Source organism: Pseudopipra pipra, chromosome 15, assembly GCF_036250125.1.
Source record: "Pseudopipra pipra isolate bDixPip1 chromosome 15, bDixPip1.hap1, whole genome shotgun sequence".
NCBI classification, from domain to species: Eukaryota; Metazoa; Chordata; class Aves; order Passeriformes; family Pipridae; genus Pseudopipra; species Pseudopipra pipra.
Genome location: NC_087563.1, coordinates 8,553,130 through 8,576,749, shown reverse-complemented (window position 1 = coordinate 8,576,749; position 23,620 = coordinate 8,553,130). Strand labels below are relative to the sequence as shown.

The following is a 23,620-nucleotide window of genomic DNA, read 5'->3' as shown; positions in this document are numbered from 1 at the left end:
CACTTTGATATTATTTCAACCCTTTGTGTGGAATATATCACCTGATTTTATCAAAATAAAGCAAGTCAGCTGACTCCACATGACTTTAAAAAAAAAAGTCTCAGAAAAAAATGGAAATTCTTGTATTTTTGTGCCTGTTTAGGACAAAACTCTTGGTTCCCACTCAAATCTTGATTAAATAAATTGCAGATCTCAAAGGGCACCTCTCTAATAAACACACATAAACTGTGTGTATGTGTGCATTCATATATGTCTTATTTTAATGTGCTGCTAGCACTTAGAAAATCTCACAGGCATTTCCTGAGGTTCATAGTCCAGCTTTAGTGTGCGGTTAATTTAATTTCTCTAATTCATGATTCTACTGACCTCATAAAATTGACTTTTATGGCCATTGAGCAGTGAGCCTCCCTCTATATACACATTATACCTTATGTTGAGGCTTGACTCAAAAAAAATCTCTGACAGATCATTCATTCCCTTTAGAAACAGTTATTGAAACTGTGGCTACTTCCTCAATGCAGGGCTCGTTTCCTATGAGGCACCATATTGCATCATTTTTATGCTTCCCAAATGTGGAAAGTATATTTTCCAGCAGGTGACTCTCAGATAATAAACAATTACATCTGCCAGATATAGCTCCCTTGTGTTGAGATGATGATCATCTCTGGGATGATCATTATTCGTCTGCTAAGAAGATGTGTTCCTCTGGCATAGAGCTGAGTGATATGTTCAGTTATTTAGAAAGTCTGAGAATTTGTGGGCTCATCTTGTGTCTCTGGACCCAAGTCCTGTGGCAGGGGTGGGGACATCGAAAATCTAAATATCAAAAAAATTTCATTGGGAACCTGAGAGAGACTGTCTGGTCAGGACCACCAAAAGTCTGCAACAGGATGGTATTTGCTGATCTGCTCTGCTTATAAATACTTAAGATTTTCAGAGCAAAGAGATTTCCAGTTTTAGGTTAGCTGCACCTTCCTGATGCAGAAATCCACCTGCAGGTGGGTGGCAGAGGGACCAAACAAACAGAAGAGTTGGTTTCTTACCTCTTTCAGAAAACATTTTTAGTTCATAGCTAGTTGTTATTTTAGGAGCGGGGACCTGTTGTACTTTGAATATGAATGGATCTGGAGGAGGAAGGAGAGTGCAAGGCACATCCCCCTGATGATGCAAAGACTAGAAGCCCCATGCAGATATTTCCCTGTCCTTGAGGCAGAAGGTTAAAGCCCAGCCAGACAAGAGGTAGATTTCTGGGAGGCAGAAAGGGAGCTTGGTTTTCATTTTACTGACATTTTCACAGCTTTGAAAGACTTTGCAGTAACAGCTTTTAAAGCCTTGTCAAAATAAATGTCCATTGCAGTTAGGAAAGCCCCAACATTGGCTCAGTTAAGGCTGAATGGAAGGAAGGGAAATTCCTCCATTGCAGTACAGAGGGTGAAGACTCAGTGACTCAGTGTAGGGAGTGAGGGGGGCTGAGTATGGACTCACTCCCTTGCCCTGCAATTTCAGACAAAACACAGCATTAACCTATGCCTCATCTTCCCTGGCTGGAAAACAGAAAACACTGTTTTTCCCTTGTAAGTCACCCTGAAACCTTATTTACTCATGCTGTGGAAATTTCCTGAATTCCTTGTGTAAGAGGGAATCAACAGAAATAGGCTATAGACTCCTTTTTTCCTCTGTTTTGAAAGGCAGGAGAAAGAAACTGGAGAAAAGGCTTTACAATTCTATTTTTAGAAGACTTGGAAGGCTCTTTTGATGACAGTGGCTCTCTCCCTTTTCTCCTTGCAGGTACTATGCTATCTGCTGCCAGCCTCTGGTGTACAGGAACAAGATGACCCCACTACGCATCGCTGTAATGCTCGGAGGGTGCTGGGTAATCCCAACATTTATTTCTTTCCTCCCTATCATGCAAGGCTGGAATAGCATTGGCATCATTGATCTGGTGAGTAGCTAAGGAGATACACCATTCAGATATCTTTGGTACTGTGTATTCGTCTTTAAAAAGCAATATTCAGGGAAAGGAAGGAAAAGGAAGCTGGAGGAGAAACCTTGTTATCAATGCAGAGGGGCTGTTGTGCCTTTGGAGGATACCTTTAAGGGGGGTTGAAATGACTCTGTCTGAAAGGACTGACGCAGGGACAGTGGTGACTCTGGGAGAGGATTTTACCCACCTCTACGAATCAGTTCTGTGAGTAGTCCCTTGAAAACACGCCAAGCCCCAGCTGGCTCCTGACAAACACCTCAGGAGTCCTTGGTTCCCCCTGGCCTCTGCAGCTCTCAGGAAGTTCTGGGCCCTGCCATCGCAGCCCAAGGGTCCCTCCTTGATGTGCAAGGGATGTATGGAGAGCCAGGAATCCCAGACTGCCCCAGAAGGGATAGTGCTTTGGGCCAGTCCTGCCAATATTCCCTGTCTTGGTGTAAGCCTCAGCAGGGGAAGAAGATGAAGTAAGAAGACCTGTGTAAGTAATTCCAGCAGGAGTCAATTTTCCCCACCGCACTCTGGCCTCACTTGCATGTTCCTGCCTACAGAGAAAGGATTTCAGTTGCACATCTGCTCTTCTTCCAATGTAGAGTTGTAGGAATTAAAAATGGTAAACTGTGAAAACACCTTATTTAGAAGAGCTTGTTTAAAGAGATGTGGCACCTTCTCTGCCAAGTCAAGGTTCTATGAATACTTTTTGGCTCATGGAGAATAAGAGGTGCAAGCTGCTGTCACAAGGTGCCAAAGCCAAAATTGCTTCCCATCAAGCACCTTTAGGATGGGCAGCTGGTAGGAAAGGGAGGTGCATTTTGCTTATTTTACAAGCCATGCTAGGTATCTGATTTCGTTCACTGATATCTTACCCCACCTTTCCAGAAAAGACACCCAGCTGTCTGTACCAGCTTTTCTGAACGCCAGTGCAAGCCCTGCCCTTCCTTCTAACTTACTGGTGTTCACAGATATCAGTAGCTGCATGTTAAGAGTGAGTGCAGGGTTCCAACACCAACTGGTGTTTACTTCAGGTAAACTTCCTTACACGCCCAATTAAATAATTTTGATATTATAGTTGTAAAGAGGAGAAAGGATTATTCTCTTGTTAGAATAAACAAGAGCATGTAGTGACAGGACAAGGGGAAATGGCTTCAAATTGACAGAGAGTGGGTTTAGATTAGATGTTAGGAAGAAATTCTCTGCTGGGAGGGTGGTACAGAGCTGGGACAGGTTGCCCAGAGAAGCTGTGGCTGCCCCATCCCTGGAAGTGTTCAAGGCCAGGTTGGATGAGGCTTGGAGCAACCTGGTCTAGTGGAAGGTGTCCCCAAGGCAGGGGGATTGGAACTGGATGATCTATAAGGTCCCTTCCAACCCAAACCATTCTCTGATTCCATGATTCTAACTTCTTTCCTTCTTCCTTCTCCTTGTCCTTCCTCCTGCCACCCCAGATTCAGCAAAGACAGTTCAACAAGGCTTCCAACTCCACCTACTGCATATTCATGGTCAACAAGCCATACGCCATTACCTGCTCCGTGGTGGCCTTCTACATCCCCTTCTTCCTGATGGTGCTGGCCTACTACCGCATCTACATCACGGCGCGGGAGCACGCCCGGCAGATCCAGGTGCTGCAGCGCGCGGGGGCCCCCACGGACGACCGGCAGCACCCCCCGGACCAGCACAGCACCCACCGCATGAAGACTGAGACCAAAGCTGCCAAGACCCTGTGCATCATCATGGGGTGCTTCTGCCTGTGCTGGGCCCCCTTCTTTGTCACAAACATAGTGGACCCTTTCATAAACTACACGGTGCCGGGGAAGCTGTGGACGGCTTTCCTGTGGCTGGGCTATATCAATTCAGGGTTGAACCCTTTCCTCTACGCCTTCCTGAACAAGTCTTTCAGACGTGCCTTCCTCATCATCCTGTGCTGTGGGGATGAGCGATACCGAAGACCTTCCATCCTGGGGCAGACGGTGCCCTGTTCCACCACCACGATAAATGGATCGACGCACGTGCTAAGGTGAGTGTTTTTTGGACACTGCAAGATGCCTGGAGTCACTAGAAAGAGGATTTTTCCAGGGTTTTTGTACTGAATTGGTTTTGCTTTGAAAGGTCTTGAACGATTAAATGTTTAGAAAGGGAGGGGGCAGGAGAAATCCTTAGGGTGCTCAGGCAATCTGGGTTTGTAGATAACAGGTACGTGCTGGCATGTGCACTTTCTCCAGGGGTGGGCTCAGGAAAGAGTTGGGAGAATGCAGGAGTTGTGTGTGCATTTTGGTGGTGTTGTTTTGTCAGAGGGGAAAACTTGACCCTACATGGAGCACCCTGAGGAGGCTGCCTACTTCATCTTCTCTAGGAAAGGGATCACAACCCTCCTATAGCCCCTTCTCAGGTTCTGCCTTTGTAGGCCCTCCAGCCACTGCTGCGTCCTCTGAACTGAGAAAAGGCAAAGGATGAACTTCTGCAAGCACCCTGACTGTGAGCCATTCATTCCATGGCTCTATGCAAGGAGGGGTGTTACCACTTTGTCTTAGCAGCTTGGAAAATGCCTTTTACTGTAGCTCAGCCCCAGCCCACCCAGCCCTGCAGGAGCCCAGGGTGCCTTGAGTGGGCCATGGTACACAATCCTGAGGGTTGGCAGTTTGGGGTTCCAGTGTGAACCCCCACCTCACATGCCCTCCCTTCTCTGATTACCTCAGTGTGTTCACTCCAAGAGCAGAGTGTGTGGGCTGTGCACTGGGTGGGTACAGAGGGGCTTGGAGGACTCTGGGATGGGACACTGCTGCCTTCCCACCGAGCACAGAGGTGGGAGGCAGAGCACAGGAGGAAGGGAGGGAAGTACAGTTAACTCCTGTAATATCAGAACAAAGTGCAGTCTCTGAATAGAACCAGAGGTGTTTCTATACCACTGTCTAGAGGAGATTTTGTTCTTTTGGTAGATGGGTACTTGAGTCTTCACACCCAGATAAGGACTTGGTGACTGTCTTAGTGTTCAGAGCTGAACCCTCCCGGAGACTAAATCAGACACAGAGCACTTCCCAGCTGGGTCTGATCTGCTGGTTTGCCCAAGCTCCCTTCTGCAGTGATCTCTGAAGTTTTAGAAAGAGTCCTGAGCCATATAATGGATGGGGGATGTGGCAGGGCTTGTCACAACCTTGAGACAGACCTCTCAAGCTTTCTAAGTCATGAAGGACATTACAACGTATTTATCTCCCGCTGATTAAAAACTGTTTGGTGACCATGATCCCATGGTCCCAGAGCTCTCTGTCAGTGATGGATGTGTGGCACTGTGCCATGCTCAGCCTGTATTTCTGTCAGATGCTCCTCTGCTGCAGTTAGGAGTGAGAGAGCAGCCCTTGTTGGGGACAGCTCTCCATCCCACAGTGAGTGAGCTGGTCCCCCTGGCTGGGGAGCTCCAGGTGTGAAGGCTGAAAACACATCCCTGCAGGGGAAGAGAGCTCTTGCTCCCATCCCTGGTTCACCAGGGTAGCTCTGTGCTCTCAGGACTGCACCGAGTGGATGCAGGGACCAGCACAGTGGCTTAGGCACAGAGAAGGAGAGAGTGGTGTCTCTTTTGGATGGCAAACACAGCAACAGGATGGTTTTTGCTAAGTAGACAAGGCAGAGAGAGGGCAGGCAGCCTCTCTCCTGTGAGGGTTGGAGATGTAGAGGGCAGGGAGCACATCAGCCCAGAAGCTGAATTGCTTCGGTCTGTGCAGGTGTTTGACATCTGAGTGTTGCAGATGGCAATGCCAGTGTCTCCTCAAGCCTCCAAGTTGTCTCATTGCTTTTGCACTGTTACCTCTCTGTGAGACTTCATTTTCCTGCCTTTGTCCCGGGAACAGGAAAGCTCAGGCCAGCAGAGAGCTGGGCTCCAGAGAGAGTGATCAAGCAGTCTCTGAACACCTCCAGGAGGGTTGAGCTGCTGCTGGTTTCCTTCATTCTCTGCTGAGTGTTCCTAAGCTGACAAAATCCTCATTTTGAAACTTTTTAAACACATTGATGTCCCTGTGGTGGCCAAAGCAAATGTGAGGAGTTTCCTCTAAACCCAGGGGTGCCAGTGGTCTCAGCCATCCTGGCCGGCTGGGGAGGCTCTGGTGTGCTGCAGGGAATAGTGGATCCCACTATGGAGCTGACAGTGTGCTTTCCCCTTTTCCAGCTTCTCCCTCCCACTTGTACCTCTTTATTCCCACATAGAATTTATCCATGGAAGTGTAGACAATCCTGCCAATCCAGGTGTGACACCCATTGCAAAGACTCAGTAAGAACCAAACCCACACAGGGCATTGTCCACTTGCAGCTTTTAAAAGTCCCGTTACGGATAAGAGGGTGTCAACTCTCTCCAACATACTCATGCTTGACTTAGATTATGTCCTGCCTTTCCATATCACTCCAGCCCTGCAGAAGGCACTCAGTTCCCACTGCTGCACTCCCTCCTCCCTCCGTGTGCTGGAGGGAGGCAGCTCTGCACATCAGCACTTCAGAGAGCAATTATGTTCTGTTTTCCTCAGCTTTGTAACTGATGAGAAAAGTGTGGTTTCTTTTCCCAGTGCAGATTCTGCACTGATAATGGTGGAGGTATGGGGACTAAAGCCAAACCAACTAATTGTAGTCTGCGGATAGTTAATCTCACTTGAGAAATTTTTATTTCTTCAGTGTTTCTCTCTTAAATGCCAAAAAGGTTGGATCCAGCACAAATGGTGGAGGAATTTAGTAAGGCAGGTTCTCTCAAGACATAACATACATCTCTTTGCTAGCTTTGAAATACAAGGGGTTTGTGCCCAGCAGCTGAAATATTGAAACCTTCCTGTATGGGTTGGCTTCCTACCAACCCCACTGAGGAGCTGCACTGGGGACCTGACTCACACACTTCTTTTCTAACCTCAAGTTGTTTCTTCCCGACCAAGAGCTTCTGCAACTGGGAAGTTGTGCAAGTGGGATTTTACAGCTGCTTTTTGTACCCTGGCAGAGGGTGCAGTGCCAAGAAGGACAGACCTTGTGGGCAGAGTTCCTGTCCCAAAAGCCACAGAGATTTGCCATTTATATTAAGCTGACATGAACCATTTATCCTGAGAGGGAGTCAGGAGTGGTTGACTGTAAGTCTGGGATTTCTGACTCCACTTCCAATCTTGAGAGGATCTAAACTTTCCTTCAGCTCTGCACCATTCTGTCCTTGCTCACACCCACCTCACTGGTGTGTTTGCAAGTGCAGGAGTGTGTTTGTCACTGTCAAAATTCAGGCTCTTGCTCTGGGATGTCTCTGACCTGGGAGTGCCTTCCAGGCAGAGAAAGTCTTTCCTCTTTTTTTCTTCTGATAACTTTAGTGTCAAAATTTTCTGACATTCCCATTTTGGGATTTTTCACATTTGTATTAGAAATGGGGGGGGGGGGGGAAGGAGGAGCAGAGCTCAATAAAACACAGCAGTGAGAAGAGGCAGACGCCCTGAACACACACAGATTTTGACTACTAGGGAAGCAGTTCTCATTCCTTCTTTTGTTTTAATTTATTTTTAAGTAGTCTGTGAAGATTGTGATGTTCTGGGTGACCCAGGCAGGGAGAGACTTTTTACAGCACAGCTGGGGCCAGTCACAGCCCCAGTGGTGATGGGGCTGAGGAGCAGAGACTGCACAGTGGCTTGACCATGATATGAGGGTAATTACAGCTTTCTTAATGCCATGGCAACCACCCCACTTTATCCCTAAATTGTGAACAAGAAGATGGGGAAAGAATTTCCTGTCAGTCACCCGTGTTGTTCTTGAACTCTCCACCAGCTAGTGTGAGACATCCATTCCTTGAACAGGGCAAGACATGGTGCAAAATGTGTTTTAAGGATGTCACGAACAGTCAGGAGACAGATCTTGGTTAGAGCGGTATCTGTGTGTACAGTGGAAAAGTGTACAAGAACTAAATATTCAGCTTCAACAGAAGATTTTGATTTGCCTGTTTTCCAGGTTTGCTTTCTGAAAGTGTAGGAATTGCCAGAACCCCTATTTTTATCCCTGGATACTCATCTATTTCAACTCTGATCTGTACCATCAGAATTCAGGCAAGACACGTGCAAATGTTGAATTGAAATCTGCAGGGGTGGGTACAATCTGAAATTCATGCCCAATTCATTTTTCAATGGCTGAGATTGCAACTCACATGTCACAAAGGTTTATTTCTCTGGCTGCGGCACAAATTGCATAATTCATTTTAAATATTTGCAATTCATAGTTATAATAACCTATGGTTTGGAATATCGTTCACTGAAAAGACTTGGGAATCATTCTGGAAAATGAGTGAATAGGAGAATTTACAATGAGCACTCAGCTAATGTATGGCAGAAATTAGTACAGTAATGAACTGCAATAGATGCAGTTTCTGGATGGCTGTACCATGTGTTCAGGAGTTCAGTGCACCATGAGACTGAAAGAAAAATTCCAGAATCATCTGAAAAATGTTGTCTTGCCCTTTAAACAGATTGTTTGTGTATCATTTGTCATGCGTAGATATTTATTCAACACAAACCAACAAACTCGTGCCTTCATGAATCATTGAACCCCGTTCTGCACGAGTGGGTGGGAACCCAGGTCAGCATTGCTTGAATTCTTGGATAAAACAAGTTTTGAAATTTTACTGCAGCAAAGAGGATGACTTTGGGTGAAATGTATTTGAGCAATGATCAGAGTAGACAAACTCTGGAACATTTGGGTCAAGGAGGTCACTTTGGTGTGTTCCCTATTTCCTCTCAGAACTGCACTGCTCAGCACAGAGCACTGTATTAGTCTCTTCAGGGAAAGCTCTAGTGAGAGGTTTATTTACCACTCATTTTCCTCACAGAGAGGTCTTCTCAAAATGTCTATTTTATTTCTCCAAAGTAAAACACATCCTGATTTTTCTCTTAAAAAAGCCCAAACTAACAAAGCTGGGAAAAAAAGAAACATGCACCTTGGGGCTGGAAGTTCATTGTCTGCATAAATACAAAATCAGATAAATAACCCCCTCGGCCCACACTCGTGTCAACACTCTGGAGGGGCAAAAACCCTGGGAGAAGTGTGCAGTAAATCCTGGTGTGCAGCTGGAGCACTGCTGTGCAGGGTTATTGGTCACTATAGGGATCAGGAGTAATTGTGCCAGTAAATCTCCCAAACTTCAGCCAGCTCTGGTGTTTCCCTGCTCTGTTGTAACAGGCCCCTCAGCAACTCAGGTCTCTGGTTTTTAGAAATTTAGCAACTCCACACAGATCTGTGTGAATAAAAATAAATCCATGCTGGTTGTAGGGAAGAGAAGGTCAGAGCTGCTGTGGAGCAAAAGGATAACTGATCATAGAATGGTTTGTGATTTGTGGCTCTCAACCACCCTTCCCCAACAGCTGTGCACAGAGGTGGTCCTGGGGATGGAGCAGTGATCCCTTCCCACCTGCCATGGTGGGATTTCTTGGGCTCCAGTTGTGGCTTAACTCAGAAAACACACAGGTTGTTTACTCAGAGCTGCTTTCTGATGGACCCAGCAAGTCTATTTCCAGGATCTGGGTTTTCAGGTAAAATATCTCCTCCTGTTCCTGTTGTCTGTGGTCCTTCTTTAGGCCCTAAGACAGAGATCACAGAGCTTCCTGAGGCAGAATAACCACTTGTCCTCCTCTTTCTCCTCCACAGCCTTGGGTGGTGCCAGTGATGGGGTTTTCCCCTCCAGCCAAGCCCAGCCCAGCCCAGTCATGCCCAGTCCAATGCAGTCCAGCCCAGCCCAGCTGACCCTCCAAACCAGCCTGTCCTCTGCTCTCCTGCCTCTCTTCCATGTCTCCCGAGGCAGAGCCATCCCATGGTGTTTGACAAGCCCCAAGCTCTCCCAGCACAGATGTTTTTTGGCGAAGGTGCATGCCAATTGTTTGCATTCCTCATTCACTCTGCCAGGCTGCCTGGAGACTCCTCCAAATTAGTTGAAAGGGTAAAATCCAATATTTATTGGTTCTTCCAGAGTTTCTGAAAGGTTTTTTTGTTTTGTTTTGCTCTTAAGGAGAAATAGGGAAGCAGCAGGTGGGCACCTGGGTGTACAAAACTCACAAACATGCCCAGCAAGGGAACAAAACCCATCAATAACAAACATGTTATTTGAGCTTGGTTTGACCAAATTTGAAATTGGAAGTGAATCTTCACTGTGACTCAATTTTTAAACACAAAGGATGCACATCTTCAATTTAATTTGTTTCTTTACTTTAGCTATAATTGCCAGATAAATGTACTTCCAATGGGTTTTCCTCCTTTACACAAACTGTAGATGTTGTATGATTTTTTTTTCTTATCACTAAGGTATCATTTAGAAAAGAATTTCATTGACAGGATGCTACTGCCCTAAGCTACAAAGATCTTTAGTACAAAGCCATTCCATTAGGGTTAAACTTTCTGACTGGCTGGAACTGCCTGGGAATTATAACGATCCTGCAAAATGGATCAGAGCTTTGATATATGTTAATGTCTTCTTTACTACAAGTTCGTTAGCCCCAAGACAGATCATCTGGACTTGGTCTGCTCTTCCCTTCATTGCCTCAGCCCTTGGTGGTTCACACTGGATTTGCACAGGTCATTTTTGGAGGCATTTTGGACTTACTCTGCTTGTGGGACTTGGAGCAGGTCCAGGTTGCCAAGGTTTAGGGTCTGTGATGTCCTTTCTCCAGCAGCTACCTTATTAATGGGACTGATAGGCAAGAACTGGCCCCCCTTTGTGAAGGTGCTGATAAAGCACATGCCCACTAAGTTCTTTTTGGACAGTTTCTGAGCAAAACCTTGAGAAACACAGCAAATTATGCGCATTTGAAAATGGGAACTTCAGTGTTATTTCACCCATTTTGCCACGGCCCCAGGGCTGAGCCCTCTGGGCAGTGAAACAAGAGGCTGCGCAAGACATGTTTTTGGTTCAAGTATCAGTTCCTTGTGCCAGGAGAAGCAGCTCAGGACCACAGGCCCAGCACAGCTGTCTGGTTTCACCTGGCAAATGCAGGCTGGGAGGAGATCTGATTGCTGTCTGTAAATGCTAATATTGTTAACCTTATTCAGGAGATTATTTGGTTTTCACTTAAATTTCATTAGCTGCAAACCTGAAAAGGGATTCTGTAAAATATAGGAGATAATTAGACTCAAGAACAACTGAAAAAAGAGTTTTGTCCTTTTTTGACGGAGCTTTCTTGTAATTTTTTTGTGAAGCATTGCCAATATTTACAATCAAACTTATGTTCCAACTTCCCTGGCATAATTTTACAACTTGGCATCAGCCTTCTCCACAGTCACAGCCTTCTAATATTCACAAACACCGTGACTAGAAGTTGTGAGGGATTGTAAGCAGGGCACAGAGAGCTATAAATATCAGTAGGTACATGATAGCTCAGACAGAAGATATGGGCTGAGTCAGGGAGTGCAGGGGAACATTATACAACCTGCTGTGCAGGATCCACGAGCAGAGGAGCCCTTGGGTCCAGCAATGTAGATGTTCCACAACAGCTCAAGTTATCACAGTAAAACAGTTGCTCGTGGGGCAAAGGGCTTGGCTGTGTGTTCTTCTGTGCAGCATCAACCAACCTACAAACTAAAAGATGATACATGATCCCCTTCTGCACAGCTGTCTTCTTCCTTTCCCCTCTCCCTCATCCAAAGAAAGCTGTGTGTGCTTCTGTGTCTCCTGACTCCTACCAGTATGTGACTGCACAGGGCACCCTGTGGCAGTTGGTGGCACAGGAAACTCCTCCAGGTAGCTGATGTGGTGCCCACAGAGGCTGAATCCACTAGCAATGGTCAGGACATACTTGCAGCCTGGCAGCACACATGGGGATGTGCAGAGAGCCGAGCAGCCCCAGCTGGGTGGGTGGGAAGCTGCAGGAAGGGTCCTTTCCCTTCCCTTCCCTGATTTCCTGTGCCCACCTTCCACGTCCAGCCATTCCTTGAACACCTCCAGGGATGGTGACTCTACAACCTCCCTGGGCAGCCACTTCCAATGCCTGACAACAATTTTCAGTGAACAAATTCCTCCTGATGTCCAACCTGAACCTCCTCTGGCACAGCTTGAGGCCGTTTCCTTTTGTCCTGTCCCTTGTTCCCTGGGAGCAGAGCTCGACCCCCACCTGGCTCCCCCCTCCTGTCAGGGAGTTGTAGAGAGTGAGAATGTCCCCCCTGAGCCTCCTTTTCTCCAGGCTGAGCCCCCCAACTCCCTCAGCCACTCCTCTTAGGACTTATAAAGAAGGGAGGCTCCGGCAGAGTCTGGAAAATAACAAGCAGGATTTACACTATGAATTGAAGGCAGAGAAGCTGTGAGGGGGTGGGAGCTGATGGCAAGACATGGCAGTGGGGAGCTGCTGCCAAGCTGTTCTCGCTGCCTGAGATGCAGCCCCTGCTCTGCCCCTGTTGTGGCTCTGGGAAGGCAGAGCCTGTCTGTGCTCACAGAACCAACCACGACCATTCCTACATGCTGCACCTCCAGCTCGTGTGTGGGAGGACTGGGTTTTTTTTTATTGTGGGTGTTTGCTGAAAGTATTGCTGAAGCCTTTCTTTGTATTTGTAAATGCAGTAGGCTCGTTGTTGAGGTGGGATTATCCCCAGGGTAGAAGTCGAGACACTAATTATTTGTCTCTTATCTGCCATCTGTGAGGTTTGGGGTAAGGTTCTTCCTCCTGCCCCTTCCCTGCTTTTTCTTTCCTAGGGATCTGTGCTATATTTGGGAGCTGAACAGTTTTAAATTTTTGTTTTTTCTTTTGACACTTCAAAATTCTTCTGAAAAAAAGGTTGAAGAGTGGAGAAAGGGCACAGGGTAACCTTGGCTCCCCTGCCCTGCTCAGCATCCCTTTGGCTCCCTGAGATGGTGAGGCATTGCTGGCACCTTGCTGGGCTGTGTGTCTGTGCTGCACCCTGTGTCACAGGAGCCTGGTACCTTTCTTCACCCAAAACCTGTCTGCCAATAACCAGGACACTGCTGAAGCCTTGTACACTGCTCAAAAGGTGCCTCACCGGAGGAAACCGAGAACTTCTGATAAGAGAAAAGCTTCTTGTAATTGTACTGAGTGAAATCAAGATATTTATCTTATCTGCTACAAAGGAAAGAGGGGATTAGGGTTTTAAAATGCCAGAGTTTCCTTCAATTTTAGTAAGATAATCTCTTTCAATATGTCTGTATATTGGAAAAAGAGATTAGAGTTAAGCTAAACCCCTTTTTGTTATTTGGCCTAATACAAGATTCAAGATCAGAACTTCTCTTCTGCATCAGTTTGTTTCTGGTAGGGAAGCCAAGGCACTGAAGGGCACCTTGAGCTCGGAAGCAACTGAAATATCAACTGATTTTTGTCTAGTTTTTATTGCACGATTTGTGCTTTGGTAACAAAAGCAAGGGGTTTTTTTCTGGTCTGAGATTTACTTTTGCTGTTAGTTGCTGTGGTTTCTCTCTCCCTGTGGAATGGCTGACCCCTGGTTTGGGGTATTATATTATACCCCAAATTATACCTCTGTTTGTGGTATAATTCTGGAGGCTTCCATAAAAGCCGTTTCTGCAGGAAGCAGTGGGGATTCTGTGCTCCATGGGCTGTCCAGGGAAGCTGGGCTCAGTCCAACTGCCCCAGTAGCTGCCTGCCCATGCCACCCTGTGTCCTGCTCAGTCTTTGTATTACTCCTTACAGAAAATGGAGAGCAATCTGGTTTACAGAAGTTAGAGGTGATCCAGCTCCTGGTAGCCCCTCCCGTGCTGTCAGAGGATAATGCTGGAAGGAAGGATTCTGTTAGAAAAAGCAGAGAGAAGAAACCACAAGGATGGGATGACTAGTCCTGCTGCAGGCCAACATTCCTTCTCTGTGCAATTATTGTTGGGTTTCACTTCACTTCACTTCACTGTCTTTCTGATTCAAATGGAAACTTTAAGTAACTTACATTAATTGTTGTCTTTTCCAATTAAACCTCTCCGGTCTCTGACATGCACGACTGTTTCTTATTTCCCTCTGCTTTGCATAAAGAACAGCATGTCCCCAGCTCTGTGCTGGCCTGGAACAGGAGCAAGGTTCCCACAGGCAGCTCTGGAGAGCTCGCACTGTGCTCTCAAGGGCTTCAGAAACACCTCCCTTGCTGTGATGCCTCGACACCTACTGCCCTTCTGCTTCCCTCTGCTCCAGCATCTGCTGCTCTCCTCAAAGTTTCCCTTCCTCATTCCTGCAAAAGGTAGTGCAGGGAAACAGCAAAGGGAGTGTGTGACAAAAGCAGGGAATTCATCTGCCCCGTGGGTCTCATTCAGTAAGGATGGGTTTGGTTTCCACATGTACTTTTTCATCCTTCCAGGTTTCCCGACAGTAAAAGCAAACAACTCCTGTGCTGCACAGAGTGATCTGAATGCTATTTTTCATTGCTTTGGAGGCCTTGATGAAAAAGCAGGACATTATCTGTTGGGAAAAGCTCTAATCTGATTTCACTCGAGTCCTTATCGATATGGAGCACCTTTATTGGACTGGCTAATCTAATCCCAACTTCCTGAATCAATGATATGATGCCAGATATTTACTCAGGTTCATACACCTAAAGTGGAAAGTGTCTGCTGAAAAATTAATTCTCTCTCATGGAATGATATTTGGCTCAGCTTCTCAATGTGTCCTGTGTTGGGAATATGGGACATGCTGCAATAGCTGCTGCTGGGAGTGGTGTGATGAGATGGACAAAGAAGTGAGTCGATTCTCTGCCTTCCAGCTGTAATTAGGAGTCCATTGGCCAGAGCAGAGCACTGCTGGCCATAGTGCCATGCTCCCTGCAGCTGGAATGCCTGACATCTCCCCCGTCATGTGACAAAGCCCAGACCTGTTGGAAACATATCATGTAAATAATGGAATGCAACTGAAACAATGGCATTTAGATAAATACACACATCCCTCAGAATACATGTCAACATAGAGAATCTGATTCCAAGTCCTTTGGGACTTTCTCCATTCATTCCAGAGATAGAGAATAGGGTTTAAAACTAATTTTGGTACCTGAATAAATTCTATTATGGATAGCAATTTGCTATCCACCTACTTCTCTTCTGTTCCAGCTGACCTTTGCACAGCTTTGATGAATGTGTTGGGCTGTTTTTCTCCTCTCCAGAGATAATATGTTTTATCAGTCAGAGTGTTTTCAGACAATGCAAATCAGCATTTGCAGAGAGCTCCACATGCCTTAAGGCCAGAAATGCTATATAAACCTAAGCAATTATTGTCATGTTCTATTATTCGTTGTGGCAGCAGACATCTCCAACTCAGAGCTAATTGTTTAAGTGCATTTTAATTTTAGGTTAACTTCTTTGTTCTTTTTCCTTTTTCAATAACCCTCTTCCTTTCTGATTGCTGTAGGAGAGTTTATTTAAGCATTTATGCACCACCTCTTCCTCTGTAAACTCACACTGTGTAAAAGCTTCCCCATTGCAGTAGTTAAATTTTTTTCTAAGGCTTTTGGGGTGTCTGTGTCAGAGAAGAGACAGTTTTTCTCAAGAAATTTTGGTCAGCTGTTTGGGATTTCCAGGAAAGAGTCAAGAACTTTCAGTACATCTGTTGCGATTTGATTGTCTTTTACCAATTTGCCACTTTTTGGATCCTTATTTCCAATTGCTGTGTGGCTGCTGGTGCCATCCTGCCGGGGTCATGGGCTTCAGCAAATGTAGGTACCTGCTAACCCTGCTGTGACTGTGTCTGCAGTGCTCACCCATCTGGGATTTCAGTCCTTAGTCAGCTCTAAGCATCTTTTCATTTTAAACTGCCCATTTCAAAACAGAAAATTGGCCATTTTGAGGTTTTCGGTTTTATTTATTTGGCATAGCAAAGGTTATCCTTGCAAACATCTGCTGCTCAGTAAATATGTGCATCTTAAGGAGATGACCTGACCTGGGAATTGATACAGACACAGTAAAGATGCACTGTTGCTTTAGGGACGCCTTTGGGAGTACATCCTGCCTTGCAAATGCTCCATCCCCCATTACATCTGGCTGAGTGAGGCTATTCCTGCATTAGCTGGTGATTTCCAGGCCTTACTTCTGCATTACTCTGTCTGTTCTCTGGCCATGACAGGCAACTTCAGCCTTACTATCACCCGGCACACAACAAAGCAGTTTTAAAATTCAGGGAGCCAGATTTTGGAACCCTCCAGGGACTCCTTCCATGGTCTTCTGCTGGACTGCTTTTAAATTTGATTTCAGAAAATACAGATACATAGAGGCACAGGCTTAGAAATGAGATTTGCACAACAGAGCACTCCTTAGGATACAGCTTGACCAAATTACTTTTCCTTGCTTCAACAGTACTGTGCTGGGAAGGAGGAACATTGCCAGCAATGTTCCATGTCCATCCTGCATTCTGCCTTTTCTCTGATGCTGCTTTCACTCATGGAAGTAAAAATAACCACTTTGCTTTATTACACCTTTCTCAGCAGTGACTGAACCAGTAGTTTCAGAGTCAGTCATGTCCCTGAAGGAAGTGTGTGGATTCTGTCTGACACTTGGTGAGTGTCACTTGTCACGAACAGACTTTGCAGAGATATCCTTGCAGGCTTAGCAGAAGGGATGTCAATTAGGCTGTCGATTTGTGTTGTTCCATAGGCCCATCAAAGCACAGCACTTCAATAACTGAAGAGGCACAAGGTACTAAAGAGCATTTAGCCTTATCTCTCAAGTGCTTCTGTTGTCATAGAATCACTTAGGTTGGAAAAGACCTCCAAGACCACTGTCAAGTTCAACCTGCTACAGATCCCCACCTTGTCAACCAGACCAGAGCACTGAGTGCCACGTCCAGTCATTCCTTGAACATCTCCAGGGATGGTGACTCCACCACCTCCCATTTTTTATGCTTTGCCTTGGTATTTATCACACACCAAATAATCTGACATCCACACAGGAGCATTATAATGCTCTGAAATCTTTACCTCTCTCAAAAGGAAGTATAGCAATTTCTTTAGCCTCCAAGTCTTCCAAGGTCTGAATCCTGGCAGCACTTTTTCCTCTGCTGAAGTGAATCCACCTCTGAAAAGTTGTGGTACAGCTGTTTAAGTGTCATGGTTTTGGGCTTTTTTGTTAAAGAATTGAAGGAAACACAATATGGATTTGTCATTTTGGAAGGCTGCAGTGTTGCTCCATGAAACAGAGAGGAGCCAAACAGGCAAACTCAAGTACTAGTACCAAAGAAAAGAAAAATCAAGAAGCTGGTCATGTCTTATGTTAATGGTATGTATGAGTAATTTTATCACTGATTGATCTGTCATCTGCCTGGCAGTGCACAGAAACAGTCACAGTTTGCATTGATATATTAAAGGCACATGTCATGTGTTCAGTGAGATTCATGCCCTGTGGTGCTTTTTTGACAAGTTTTTATAGCACTGTAGTTAGTATTTATTAACAGTGGAAGCACTTTATAACATTTTGATATAACATTTGAGACAAGAACTGCACAGAGCAACTACTTCATAGGCAAGAAAGCAATTAGGAATGACACTTCCAGAAGTGTTACCAAGAGATCTTCAAAGAGCTCCATTCTGAACCATTGGCAGCACGGTGCTTTAGCAGGGGGTATGGGAAGACTCACTTGGCTTCATCCCAGCAGGAGTGGCACATCCACCTCCCCAGCAAGGAGATGAACCTTCTGCAGCACCTCAGCATCCCCAGAGCTCCCTCATTAGGCACAGCCCATTCAGCTCCATATGGGAGGAGGAAAACCAGGCACCTATCTCTGCTCAGTGTGACCAGTGACAGGACCCCAGGGAATGGCTGGAGCTTGTCAGGGGAAGTTTAGGTTGGATATCAGGAAAATGTTCTTCCCCAGAGGGTGGTTGGGCACTGAACAGGCTCCCCAGGGCAGTGGGCACGGCCCCAAGGCTGAGAGAGCTCAAGGAGTGTTTGGACATCACCCTCAGGCACATGGTGGGATTGTTGGGGTGTCCTGTGCAGGGCCAGGAGTTGGACTCAGTGATCTTCTGCATCCCTTCCAGCTCAGGATATTCTGTGATTCTATAAAAACAGGATGCAAGAGAGTAGTTCATAAAAAAAAATCGCAAAGAACTCAGGGAAATGATGCACGTCGGTGACACACCATTTCTTTTTCTGTTTTTGAAAGAATCTTTGTCCTTGATAAATTTTAAAACAAGCCCATAAACATCCCTTAAAATAAGCTGTAGGCTAAACTAATTTCCCCTATGCATGGGTTCACATGGGTTTGCCTGGGAAGTTTTGGCTGTAAAATTGTCTATGCTCACCTTGGGCTCCTTATTGTCAGATAATTAATAGTTGAGCAGCACAGGCTTCTAGGCTCTGCTGGAGTTACCTGCTCCTCTGTCCTGCTTTATGGGCACATCTTGTTTGCAGTCACAGGGCACACACAGACACACACACACATACACATGAGTTTTACATGTACACATGTCAGAGCACCTCAGAGAAGGGTGCTGATTCAAGAGAAGGGCTTTGATTTTTCAGCAGTGCTCCTCCTCTTGGCTTCCAGTGCAGACCTGCAGCACCTGCAGTGCTGAGAATTTTGGAGGCAATTAGATTTTCACAATCCACAAAATACATATATGAATGTATTGGGAAGCAGCAAAGAGGTGGTTGGACAGAGGCTGGTCTGTGGAATATCACTCAGAAATATCAGGCACATTAAAGGACAGTTCTAATTTATACTCTCATGACATATGGAAAGTTGTCTAACTCAGATGAATTTTTAAATGCCTAAAACTCGATTTCTTCACCAATCCAAATTCTCAGTTGTTGTTGCCAGAGTTTTTGTCCAGCTATGACAGAGATTGCACGAGCTCAGAGACAGCCCATGTGGTTCAATTAGCCTTACAAAGCTTTCATGCCCAAGCAGGCCAATTTTCAGCTATTAATTATGTTGTCACTGCCATGATGCTACATCACACCACTTCTGCAGTCTCCACAGCCAATTCAGTGGCTTTTAGTAGAGGAAAAATGGCCTTCACATCGGAAAATTTTCTTTTTCATTTACTGTATCAGGCTCTTGTTGGCTGGTCAGGAAAAAAGTCAGGACAAAGAAGGGGGTTATGGCTGGTCAGTGCATTAAGAGGCACTGGCAATTGTCTGTTACACTTCAGAGGGTTGATGGGAGACCAGTAGCACCTTGTTCACAGCCAACAGTGATATATTTTTAAAGTTCATACCAGGTGCTGGCTTGCAGCCAGGTACATTTCCAACTTTACTAAAGATTAAATAGGAACTGCTGTACTCCTGCACTGCAGTCTGACAAAGTCAGAGAGCTCAACTATTGCTCCCCATTCTGTACTTAAAAACCCAAACTAACATTTCCAGCACACTAGAGCTGTCAAAAGGCTCGAAGATCACCAGCCAGGGATCTACAGCAGCTCTGCATTGCCTCTGTAAATCAGTTTTCTTAGCAGTGACATGTCAGTTATCACATTTAGAAATTAAGTGGCCCAGGTGCTACTCCCTGGACTTTTCTTTAAGAGGTACAAGTGTCTTCCTCAAAAGAGGATCCTCAATCAGACTAAAGGGGCTTGTTGGTACTCATTAAATTAGCAGGAAGAAGGCAATATCTAGGTAGCAAATCCCTTCCTAGAGCAATCCTGAAGAGGTTGTGGAAAATAGGCTTAACTGAGCATTCCTGCCTAAAACCATATCAGTGAGACAGGAAAGGGATATTCTTGAAAAGCAGAATGATTCCCAAAAGGACTGCACCTGATGCCTCATACACTTCTAACACAGTTACCACCACTCCTCTAGAAATCAGGTTTCCTCTTTAGTGGGAGGTTTGGGGATGTAGTTCTGACACTATTGGAATACAACAGCTCAGTGTTTGATGTTGGGCTAGTGGCAAAGCATTTTCCGATTAACCATCTCTGTGTTTTTTCCTTTCCCCCCCCTTAACTACCTCACTGTGTCTGTCTTTCCTCCTTTCTGCACTAAAAGTGGCTGTTCCTCTGTCTCCAAGCTCCTCCTGCTCTTCTGCAGCAGACCAGCTCCTGTCTAACCATGAACATGCTCTGTAAGTCCTTTCTTTTATTACTGCAGCTCTGTGTCTGTTCGCTATTTACTGCAATGCAATTTGAAGCCTCATTTGATTTATAGCTGAAGATTTGTGGGGTAGAGGCAGAAGCCCCAGCTGAATGGGGATGTTTCACCCCAGGACATGGAAGGTTGGCTCCTGGCTGCAGGATGCTGTGGACAGCAGGGATGCTGCTTTTTGGGGATGGTTGTTCTAGGATGGTTGTTCTCACTCCAAGGAAAATGGTATAGCACTGCAGGGTCCCATCAGTGGGCACCACACAGAGTAAAACAAGAGAGAGAGAGTAGGTTTAGATTAGATATTAGGAAGAAATTCTTCCCTGTGAGGGTGGGGAGGCCCTGGCACAGGTTGCCCAGAGAAGCTGGGGCTGCCTCCTCCCTGGAATGTGTCCAAGGCCAGGTTAGACGGGGCTTGGAGCAACCTGACCTAGTGGAAGGTGTCCCTGCCCGGGGCAGGGGGTGGAACGAGATTTAAGGTCCTTCCAACCCAAACCAGTCTGTGATTCCATGACAATAACAAGCTGGGATTCATTTCACATTAGAGCAGCACAACCTCCTCCTTATGTCACAGACTGTGCTCAGGATAGGAGAGCTCTCTGTGGCCCTTGACTGGACCAAGTCTGATCCATGCATAAAGCATACAGGACTTTTAATAATTCACAGAATCACAGAATATTCTGAGTTGAAAGGGACCCACATGGATCATTCAGTACAGCTCTTAGTCCTGCACAGGACACCCCAGCAATCCCACCATGTCCCTGAGAGCGTTGTCCAAACACTCCTTGAGCTCTGTCAGCCTTGGGGCCGTGCCCACTGCCCTGGGGAGCCTGTTCAGTGCCCAACCACCCTCTGTTTTGTCTCAACCACCCCCTGCTATTCTTAGAGTTTAGATACAGCCATGGGATGTGGAAAATTCCAGTACCTGTCTTTAGTCAGTTAAGCCTTGTGACAGCTCTGAGGCTTCCTCTTCCCTCAGGTGGTGTGCAGAGCTCCAGCTGGGTTCCTGCCACCATGGGACAAGCATCATGGGAATGCTCCAGGGGCCAGGCACTTGCAGACATGCAGCCCCAACATTAAAAAGATAAGCAGAATATGTGTGAAATTGGCTTCTTGCTCAAGATGTTTCTGGAAAGAGGGCAGGAAAAAGGAGCAGTGCTCATTTGAGCACCGAGAAAATCCTGGTGCTCACAGTGACAGTCTCCCTGTCTTGAAACATGGATGACAAGTCACAGGGGCTGATATGACCAGCCTTTTGCATCTTCCATGGGGAGACACACAGAAAGCATCTGGCCCTTCCATTTCACACCCTCACAACAGCTCCAGCATCTCAATGTACCAGTCCCTTCCCCTGTGCCCCAGACTGCGTCCTTGGCATCCAGCTGACAAAGCCACAGACCCTGGGGAGATAGCACAGTACCCACAAAACCTCCAACTATCCCAACAGATTTGCGGCAGGCAGGGGGTTTCCTCTCCTTTTTCCCTTCAGTGCTTTTGTTTATTCCTCATTAGGACACTCAGATTTTGAAGAGAGGCAGCAGATCTCAACAGTTGCTGTAAGACAGCAGAGTTCAAAGCGGAGAACGCAGTTTCTGTTTCCTCCATCTGTGATGTTCCATAGCCAGGTTCCCTGGGTAGGATGGAGCAGACGTGGAGTCAGAGCTGTGATCAGGTTGCAGTCTGCTACCTGTATCAGCACTTAACCTGCTTTTGCAGTTTTGCACTCCAGAACACCCAACCACTGATGGAGAACTAACCTTCAAAGTCTGGAGGAAATAATAGAACCTCAGACTGGTTTGAGCTGGAAGCTTAAAGCTCATCTCATTCTACCCCCCCTGCCATGGGCAGGGACACCTTCCACTAGACCAGGTTTCTCAGAGCTCCATCCAACCTGGGCTTAAATACTTCCAGGGATGGGGCATAAAGGACATTTCTCAGCAACAAGGGGTTGCCAAAATGTCTTTTTGAAAGCAGCCAGTGGGAGTTGCATAAGCTGCTAATTTGAGGTAGGCAAACACTAGTAGGGACCTCAGGCACAGCCAGTGTATCCCTGCTAAACAGGAAGGGAACACTGAGCACTTCTTGGAGAGCACATTAGTAGGAGAGAAGAAAACCCACAGCAACTTCAAGCATCCAATACTTCCTGGCCACCACTGAAACTCGAAGGATTAGGAGAGTCTGGGGTGTTTCAGAGCTGGTTGGATTGTGCCTTGGGTACACTCACATGTACAAGAGCAGCCATGAAGCAGAGCTCCTCAAAGGAGAGATCTTCGGGCCCTTTGCAGTGTCCAGGGCAGGGAGAGCAGTTTCCCAGTATCGCCCCACACCATTCCAGATGGACTTGGTTCCTACATCTCAGGAGCCGTGAACAGCAGCTCTGGTTTTCAGCAATATTCAGACCCTTTCACCATGTCCTGTCACCTTCTGGAAGGCCCCTGGGCTCCTTCATGGCTGAGAATTCTAGATCTGTTTCTGCTCACTAAGCTGCTGTCACCAGTGCCAGCCTGTGTGAGCTGATGGGATGGGGCTGCACAGCTCAGACTCACTCAGACCCAGGTTAGGAGGCTCCTGAGGATTTTGCATGAGGCAGGTTCACAGCTCTTCTGGGGTCTAAGAGGCTTCACTGAGGCCTCTGAGCACAAAGGTCTAAATTGCAGCTGTAGATGTCTAACGTGCCTGTTATTCCTTCAGTCCTTTGTGTCAGGTGTTTGTGAAATGTCCTCGTGTGAGTGTTTCTGTCTGCTTTCATCCCTCTGGCAATTTCTCCAGTGTCATTTCCCATCATATGGCCACATGTTGTTAGCCCTACAACATCCCTATGTCCGTCACTTTATTGTAACCCTATCTTGGTTGCAGTTTTCCCAAAAAGCCCAGCTGAAGAGAGGAAGCAGATGTGCTCTACAGTCTCCATCTTTGTGTGCTGCTATCTCTACTTTTCAGTGAAATTATTACCTCTGCCTGGAACAGTCCAAGCTGAGGTGCTGCCAAATCCTGTGACCCACTAACCCTTGAACATAACACTGTTCTCCTTGTTCTGCTAATCACAGGGAGAAACATCTTGATTTTCCACTATATCTATGCTAAAAAGTCACAAAAACCAGTCTGATCTGGTAAGACTTTTACATGATCTAGAGATAGAATTGGGGTGATAAAACTGCTGTTCTTCTGCTTCTCTCTTCATCCTTGTTTCAGTCCCTCAGTTGATTTTGTTGTTATTGATGAGATACTCAGTGTGGCTGCAGGAAAGTTATTTGAGATCATGCTGAGGTTTTTTTAAGGCTAAAAAGCACTGAGAGAAAAGCTGTCAGTGCCTGTCATAGGAACACAGCTGATTCAAACACTCCAGGCATCAGAAAAAGTATTTTCAACTTGTAACTCAAACCTTTTCCCAAAATCATCCTTGGATACTGCAAGACGTCACTGCCAAGGAGAAGGAAAAGCTCCTTTTTGTCTTTCTTCCTACGTTAACAATGCATTAGTGAGATGAGGATAATCTCTGGTGGGAGTTATGGCTGTAGTCATACAATAGTTGTCTTGGAAAGATGTTTCAGCAACAGAAATGAGGGGCTGCACAATTTTCCAAAGCAGTGTTGAAGAATGGTCTCAAAGAACAACTGGAAATACTGAGCCTAGAACAGGCTTCCAGCTGGAAAGGGCAAGAGGAATGA

The 23,620-nt window shown here is 46.1% G+C and overlaps 1 protein-coding gene across 5 annotated transcripts in view; it reads left to right on the top strand.

Moving 5' to 3' along the window:
• HTR4 (5-hydroxytryptamine receptor 4) overlaps window positions 1-23,620 on the top strand; it is an 87,658-nt gene that overhangs the window by 48,758 nt on the left and 15,280 nt on the right. For 3 of the 5 annotated variants that reach the window (XR_010434509.1, XR_010434510.1, XM_064671708.1), the window contains exons 5-7: window positions 1,789-1,942; window positions 3,421-3,989; window positions 19,860-19,935. Coding sequence is in view for 2 of the 5 variants with exons in the window: in XM_064671708.1 (XP_064527778.1) it covers window positions 1,789-1,942; window positions 3,421-3,989; window positions 19,860-19,920 (784 nt within the window). In the remaining 3 variants the exon portion in view is untranslated. The remainder of the gene's footprint in view (window positions 1-1,788; window positions 1,943-3,420; window positions 3,990-19,859; window positions 19,936-23,620) is intronic. The other 2 variants (XR_010434511.1, XM_064671706.1) reach the window with 1 other exon arrangement.